The 8,749-nt window shown below is 38.7% G+C and overlaps 1 protein-coding gene across 1 annotated transcript in view; it reads right to left on the bottom strand.

Moving 5' to 3' along the window:
- Positions 1-7,155: 7,155 nt before the first annotated feature.
- Positions 7,156-8,749, bottom strand: part of SEMA3E (semaphorin 3E) — a 158,361-nt gene continuing 156,767 nt past the window's right edge. Inside the window, exon 17 of the mRNA XM_009285519.1 lies at positions 7,156-7,860. Coding sequence (XP_009283794.1) covers positions 7,408-7,860 — 453 coding nt within the window. The 3' untranslated portion in view covers positions 7,156-7,407. The remainder of the gene's footprint in view (positions 7,861-8,749) is intronic.

Raw genomic sequence — 8,749 nt, 5'->3', positions numbered from 1 at the left:
CATCTGCCGACCAAATGGTGCCATTTGCTTAATTTTAATTCTGTGAAACCAGCTTTCCAAGAGGCAAAATTCAAACTACAGAAGTTACTACCAAATCTTCCTTTTTCCTGGCTCCTTCTCCTGCATTGTGCAATATCAAATGCACTGAAATGCAAGTAGTCATTGTGAATGAGAAATGGCTTCCCACATCTTCCATCCACTTCCCCACCAGTCATCCTACATCCAACACTCTCCCACCAATGCATCCTCTAATATGGCACCCTTTCCTCTTGCCATATAGCTTTTGCAATGTCCCCCACAAGACTTCACAATCCGTGTGTTGTCTAATCCCCTGGATCAGAGCAGAGCTGCATTTGAACACACTGACAACAGCCAGTGGCGAGAGTCATGTCTAATGGGGCATGTTCCCTGGCACAGGCTGTAGAAGTGGCAAAACTCTTGGCAGCTTCAGCCCCACTGACAGCTACAGAAGAGGATGGGGAGGGCTTTAGCTCGTACTGACCCTACGTTCACCACCAAAGACACAGCAGTTGACCATATTAACCAGCCAGGAAGCCCCAGAAAGGCCACCCTTGCGACTGTTTCTTCTACTCTGCTGTTTCCTAATTTGTGCATTTTAAGTGCTTTGAAAAGGATAGATGGGATGGAAAACATTTAGGTTTTTTTGTTTTTTTTTTTTTTTTTAAGCTAAAAAAGGTGTTTCTGCCTTTCTGGAGCATATTCTCTATGAAATGAAAAATTTCCCCACAATTCATAATCCACCCAGGCACAGGAACTATGATAACAAATCACAATTCAAGGTCTTTTCTAAAAGCTTCTGTGGGTAAGTAGTTCTCAAATCATTACAGATGCTAACCCCACACCAATATAAATAACTCACAGCTGAATATTAATCTGCCAGCTTACAGTTTTCTGTGCCCGGTGTAACATTTAATGAAATTCACAAAACAATGCTACAAAAGTGTGGAAAACAGTCAAAAAAACAGAGTGCAGAACAGAAATGGTAATGTTCTAGACTGGAATATTGATAATTTCAAGAGAATATTTTGTATTCTGGAGGTTAAATTAATTTTTATCATGTGCATACTCTTCAAAGGTCAGTGCACATTAAAAAAAAAATTGCTATCATTTTTAGACATTAAAAAAATCCATCTTTGCTCTTTTTCAAGATGATTAAAAGGCAGGAAGATAGAAAGGCAGGTATTCTTTGGAAGTTATACTTCAGGTTTTTGAATATCTTTTTTCACGGAAATGTGCTATAAAAGTGAGTCAACACCTAATTCCCCTAGTTTCCAAACAAATCTAAATACTAATGATTTCTTATTAAAATTAGTCTCTGACAAAACAGGACCTCTGAAAATGAAAGTGTACATCACTTAATGATTTCTGCTGTTTAAAAAAACAAAACAAAACAAAAAAATCACTCCATCCAAAATCACTCCCCAATATGTATTTTCTTGTTGAATGCTGTCAACTTCATCCTCCCCACTGACTTTGTTTACTAGCTCTCTAAGACAAAACTGCTCAGAAGTAGTTACCATATTTTCAGCTATATTGATAGCTCTGATGTTTTGGAGTATTTACTTTGAGACACAAATTAGCTTGAAATGGTCTTTCTGATTACCTTAAATTAATTAATCTGGAATTAATCTGACAAATCATCTCATCTTAATGAACACATCTAAAAAGGACCTGATAGATTGCAATCTAAAAAATCTAAAGATTTCTGGTTTTCTCCAACAATTACAAGGAAAAAAAGGACACCCCCCCACCCAAACAAACAAAACCCAACGCCTTCCCTCCCCCTGCCAAAAAAGAGCAAACCAAAGAAGCCTGAACAACCACAGGCTCTTGTGCTTTACATATTAATAGGGACTGTATTCGGGACTCAGTCTGACAAGAACATGAATGGATATCATTGTGAAGAGGCTTTATATTCCTTGATAGACTTACTAGCCTCTAATTTTTCACTTTGACCCTCTTCCAAAAGTTTCCACCCTATAGCAGGAATGACTGAGCAGGATGTGTTAGCATATACTACCATAAACTGAAGCTGCCCGAAAAACTTGTTGATTAGTACAAACACGCCCTTACACACTGCTTTTGGAGCACAAGCTGGGGTCTCTGCGTGGCATCGCACAGTGTTGATTTAACTTGCCCACTCACCTGGCACTACTCTGTACATCGCTGCAGTGCGACACTGCATTGTGTCGTGGGGAGCTTTGTCTGGCCACAGGCCTTTTCTGCTCCTGTAAACAACAGAGTAAGGGATGCTAAAATGTATTTTCATCCCTCTGGTGGCTTTTGTGAAACTAAACAAATTTTCAACCTAAAAAGCGCTATCAAATATTCATTATTTTTAATGATTGCAAAATAATAATGTAGTAAGTAACACATTTAAGCAGAAGAAAATGCAGTAAATTAAATACCAATGATCTGTATGCCTGAGTTAAAGCTACAGGTGGAATATTTCTATTACCTTGATTTTGACAAGGTCCACAGTGTATTCTTCAAATTCTGATTATTAATAACATGTTTTAATACATCTAGCAAATTAAAATGCAGAAAATGCTCATGGTGCATTAATCATGTCCATTGGTCTGCAAATTTCATCTCTTATTATAGGGAAGAGGAGAAGACAGTGAGTTACAGCTGTTGCGGCTTATGATGATCATGATGATGATCATGATGATGATCATGATGATGATGATTATGGACATTATTATGTGCCTTCACAGACATGGTTGAAATCCATGTTGAGGGCACTGGGTGAGTGTGATTCTTCAGAGTGAGAAAAAAATCATTATGGGTTATATGTGTGATTTTGTTGGATATGCTGAATTGCAAACCGACTAGAGATATTCTGAGAGTTCATAGTTTATATACAAATGCACTCACATTAAATGTAATCCTATACTGTACTTCTTCAAACGTGGCTTTTCAACGATGTGCAAAAACTCTCTCAAAGGCACGAAATTCTGCAGTTGAATTAACTGACATCACAAGTAAAGAGATGTTTTGTTTCAGTGGAGTTTTCTGAGCGGTGCAATTTGGGAAGTCTACTGAAACAAGTTATTCACAATGGTCTTTTAGCCCACAGATGTTCTGAAACAGGATCTGTGACTCACCAAACCATTCACGGATCCAGTCTTCTCCTCCTGCAATTAAATGTGCTCTTTCTAGATACGGGTAAGAATCTCAGGAAATCTAGGAATTGGGCAGCTAAGGCTCCCATGCTCCAACTACATTCAACTATGCTCAGTCCTGCACCTCTCACTTCAGCAAATTATGAGCACATGTGCACAAAAGCTTAACTATATTTCCTGGTTCAGCATTACATGAGAGTCATATCTCAAAGGGGCAAAGTTGTTTTGCGAAATGGGATTACGGTGATGGATTAGGTTGATGTTTGGAAAATTTGTTCAGAAATGTGTGCATCACTGTAAAATGCTGATTAACTCATAGCGACTAGTAGCTTTACTTGACATTGCTAGCTCTGCCATTTCTCTGTTCATAGTGCTAGTCAGATAACTTATTTCCTCAAAAAATTAAAATTAAAAAAAAATCACTCATTACTAGTGGAGAAAGTAAATATCACCCAAAGGCAAGACTTGTCAATCATGGCTTCATTTACAATAAATACTCATGTTAACTGCACATGAAATCTCCTTTAAAAGTGGTAATTTGGTGAACTGAACAGGATTCCAGGGCTGATAGGAATTGCAGACATCCAGCTAGATTACAGATGTAGAAAAGCTCACTTTCAGTGCCTCTTATCTGGACAGTGCAGCTTTCAGAGGCATTTGTGCCTTCTGGACCCCGAGACATAAAGTTGCATAAATAACTCCAGCTTCACAGCTCCAAGGTAGACTAAGGAGATTAATGGACTTTTTAGAAGGGAAACTGACTGACAGATTTTTTTGGGGAAAAGAAAACTGATCCCCCCCCCCCAAATTAAAAGAAAATAAAAGAAGAAGAGAAACTCTATAACTGCGTTAATTATGTTAATTCAAGCACTTTTTCAAATATGACTGTTACCTCTGCTGTTCAAGCACCTGGATGTAGGGCAATTATTTTTCTCTCTTGCCTACATAAGGAGATCTATTTTATGTTACAGAAAGGTTGTGTAGACCCTAAAAGCCTATTTTGAGATATACAAGCCAGGAATTTCACAGCAGGCTAGCACTCTCCTGCCTTGATGACCCATCAGAGTCTGAGACCACAGTAGTTTGTACAAGGTGACAATAGTCTTCACTGACAACAAAAGAGCAAGAGCAAAGAAAAATAAATGTTTAGTCCAAGTGATCTGCCTTGTCCCTCCTCAGGCAGCAGGGCAGAGTTCAAAGCTTTATCCAAATTGTTGTTTCTCAGTGAACTTCTATCAGTTAGAATCTTCTGGGTTTAAGTGACGATGTTCTACTCTCAAAATACATTCATGCAGCAGATGCTGCTCTGATCATAGCTTTCCCAAATCTACCTGACATTAACAAACTATCATCCCTCTGTCCTGATCTGAGATTTACTCATAAAATACATGGTAAAGGGCATCTGTAAATAACAATGTGTGACTAGTGATCTGCGCATAATCATACTGTCTTGTGAAAATAAACTATGAGAAATAATACAGATTATTTCAGCCAAATATGGTTCTTAATTATATTTATAATTTGACCACTTCATGCACATACAAAATACATCAAACTCATAATGAAAAAAAGCAGACAATGCCCCCCAAATATACAAAGAAGCATTTTAAATAACATTGTCTGTGTACGAGCACATTTGTGCGTATCCTTCCAAAATACATTGTCACTCTTTCTCTTCTTCCATAGATGTCATAGCACTCTTTGAACAAGACCTTGTAGTTCTGAATTCTCACAGGCATTGCAGCCATGAAAGTTGTAAGGTGTGAGCTAGAAATTTAAATTTTAAAAGGTAAATAAAAATTTAATGCAATTCCCCACATATAACCACTAAAGGGATGAGGAGCTAAAAATACACACTCTCGTGTTAAATCGGGAATCCTGATTTGCATATCACATGATTTCCACCTGAAATCTCAGAGTGAGACACAAAGTTATATTTGTTCCATCAGGCTGAGATGCTGTTATTCCTTTCTAATAGTCCATTAATGGTACATTTGGCACTGGATACTAGCAAATGAATCAGAAAAAGTAAAATATAACTCCCATTACTGTTGAAAAGAAATAGATTCCATAGTTCACCAGAAAAGGATTTCAGTGGTGTTTTAACAGTTTTCCATCAAGGATGCCAGCGAGGTTTGTATAGGGGATTAAGTATAAATCAGGGATGCTTGTTCTGTGTCTGTTCTCTCTGCAACAGCCTTCAGTGCTAGCACTTTCCATATAACTGTAAACAAACAGAGGATCCTAACTGCAACTAAGTTCCATTAAACTGTCATGGAAAAGTGAATTTATCCAGCCTCCTGTATCAGATCAAAGTTAGCAACTGTGTGAATTTGTGCAAGGCTGTGCAGTGTCCAGTCCCATCTCTTAGACAGGCATTCTAGCTAAACGGAGTGCAAACCCTCAGATAAATTGGCTTCCTTAACACAACTGGCTGATGGAAAGGTTTATCTGCTGTTACACCGACACAAGGTGAAACCCTGTTTCCCTCGTACTCCCGTTGCTGACAGTGCACCCACGGGCTCCTGTCAAACACCGGGACAGTCTCTGTTCCCAGAGGCACACAGCAAAGCTCGCTGGTCCTGGCAGCAACTGCGAGATCCTCTCACACGCAGCCTGTTTGGAAGACACTGGGTTAGCCTTGATTGCTGCGTTTGTTAACACAGCAAATCTAGCAAATCTCTGTTTTCCAGGCTATTAATTCCCACTGTCTAAATTCTGTTTCCTGATTAGAAGTCGAAGCTCAACATGAACGTCTATGTGGCTGGTGAATATTTTTTATATTTTCTTGGTGGCATCAAAATCAGTATCAGCTTGGCTATTTCCCCTATTGGCATCATGTTCTCATTTGAGGAATTAACTCATTTGTGACTCATTTGTGTTTATAACTTCGCTTTTTTTTTTTTAATTCCCAATTATAAAGAAATCCAATTCATATTGTAATATCAGATTTCTCAAGTAGTTAAATGCTAGTTTTTCTGCACTTTCTGCATCTGGTTTCTTGTACTTAAAGAAAGATTTTTTTTTCTTTTTTTTTTTTAAGTAAGTCTTGAAAGACCTAGATTGTGACTTAGTTCTTTGATCTCCTCTCCTGATATCACTCACAAGAGCAGCAAAGCAGCCCTTTTGACCAGAGATCACATATCAGGAAAAGATTTACCTGGAGCAGACCCTGAAACTATAGAAACACAGCTGCATAATGCTGTGGGTTTTTTTTTTTAATCTACATCCTAACTTTTTATGACTGCATTTTACGCCAAAAGCACGTTAACAACATAAAGCATTACTTACTTTAAGTGCTGTCTTTCCAGCATAAATGACTTCCAACACTACCTTCTAAATCTGCAGATTTAGCACATGGAGACTAGAAGTGTGTGCTGAAAACAAACCAGCTGTGGATCTGGGTAATACTTCCTTGCTATACACTTCCTTCAGAAAATAGATAATATCTGCTTTTGCTTTGTTTTGCCACAAGAGGGCACTCCCTTAATTCGTGTCATTACTACGGCAACGTCCATTACTAGAGACAAGGTAGACTCGTTTTCTATCTAAACCGTTATTCCAACTTTTTATACAGATAGGTTGAAGAATTTCATTCTGTTTGTGTTCTCAGCATGCATTTGACTTACATCAAGTTACTAGGCAATATTATTTAGCTGTGAGAGCACACTGTGCTTCATAAATGATTGATAAGAAAAAAATGGTGGGAAGTAAATAGGATTTCCCTTCCTTATCTTTAGAAATAGCAGTACACTGTATTAACACAACTCATTGTTCTCAGTGATAAACTCAGACAGGTCACAATCAAAAGGAAAGATCTTAAGATGTGCCGCTTTCAGAAGCACGAGAAATTTGTGAAACGAAGAAAAGATATGTGTTATATTTTTCATCCGCTTGTGAATGCTTAGCTATTTGAGTTTGCTTAAATATGCCATCATATGCAACAATATACAGCGCAAGCATAGTCCACACAGGAAACTGATTCAAGCACTCAAAGTCTGAAGATTGTCACGTCCTCCCTAATGCAAAACTCTGATTGCATTGACCTACTTCGAATCAGATAGTTAAGAAGATTTTGTTTAAAATGCTTCTAAACAGTCATCATGAGTGTACAGTATAACTTACCATAGCATTTTTGTTTTCAGTCCCGATATTTTATATATATAAACCTGTGTCATTTACCAAAACCAAGACTAATTTCTCCCTCTTACTTAAGTCCAAATAAAATTTTGCCCAGAAACAGTAGATGGATTTTTGTCCATCAAGAGTCAGCTATGTTCCTGGGCAACCGGTAATGCTCTGGCCTGATCCTTGCCTTCTTCTCCTGAGGGTTGGCATATTTCCACTTGGACGGAGACATTTTCAGCTTTTTCCTCTTCTTATCTGTACACCACACTTTTTCACAGTATTCCTCCACCCTCTGGAAGTTGCTGTAACCTATTAGTTGAAGAAATTCCTTGTACCATGGCTTAGATGCCTGAGGTATACTGCTCTGCATTGGGCATGGCATTTTGTGAGGTATCTCCTCCTCATAGTCTTTATTGAACATTTCATCTACACGTTCTTCCTCGACTATTTCCAGGGTGATTTTCCTGACAGTGTGAACAATGCTGTGTTCCACCGTCTGACAAAAATAGGTCCCTGCATCCAGCCGATGCAGCTTCAGGAATAAGAGGCCAAGATCCATTTTGATTATTCTGTCATCTGTCTTCACCTAAAAACCAAACTGACAGAGTTACAGAGCACAGGCCTTTACTATTACATTAAATCAGTGCAATAACTTCTGAAATGTACTTTCATGAATGTAATATTGCATTTCAAGAGGAAGATTAAGAATCCACGATCCTTTAATTCACAGTTTTTAAGTAATGAAAATATTTACTTGAAGTAAAGAAGTTGAACTGTGGAAGGAAAGTGATCTAGAGAATCTGGCAAGCATGTTAGAACAGACAGTGGAGCTGATAGTTTCCTGTTTTCGCAGCATGGGTTAGTCACTTGTGGCTAAATCACAGAGGGAAATAAGCTTGAAACATGCAAATATACTACTGGATGGAAAACAAATGGGCATTTGCCAGATGACCTGCAATAACTGTCACTGTGAATGCTCTTATACATTGACAAATGTTTTTGGGGAGACATTCATAGATATTTTTATATCTAACTGCAGGACCATTGTGATCTAAAGCCTCAGTTCTGAGTTTGGTGTTTGAGTTCCCCCTACAGGTCCTGAGAGTTAGGTTATTAACTATGATGTATTCACAGATGCTAGCAAGCAGGGAGCACTGAGCTGTCTAATCCAGCCAGCAGAAGTGCCCAGGAGAAAGGAATCTCCATCTTTCTATTTAAGAATAAGATGCTGAATATAAAGCAGAAAAGTACTGCGTGATGAATAGATTGAGAGCAGCCTTGCAGAGAAGGATCTGGGGATATTGGTGGATGTGAAATTGGAAATGAGCCAGCAATGTGCACTTGCAGCCCAGAAAGCCAACCGTCTTCTGGGCTGCGTCACAAGAAGTGTGGCCAGCAGGTCGAGGGAGGGGATTCTGCCCCTCTGCTCTGCTCTGGTGAGACCCCACCTGGAGTCCTGCATCCAGCTCTGGAGC

This window comes from Aptenodytes forsteri, unplaced genomic scaffold (assembly GCF_000699145.1).
Source record: "Aptenodytes forsteri isolate BGI_AS27 unplaced genomic scaffold, ASM69914v1 Scaffold87, whole genome shotgun sequence".
Lineage (NCBI taxonomy): Eukaryota > Metazoa > Chordata > Aves > Sphenisciformes > Spheniscidae > Aptenodytes > Aptenodytes forsteri.
Note: the sequence above shows the minus strand (reverse complement) of the source record. Positions and strands in the feature narration are given on the sequence as shown.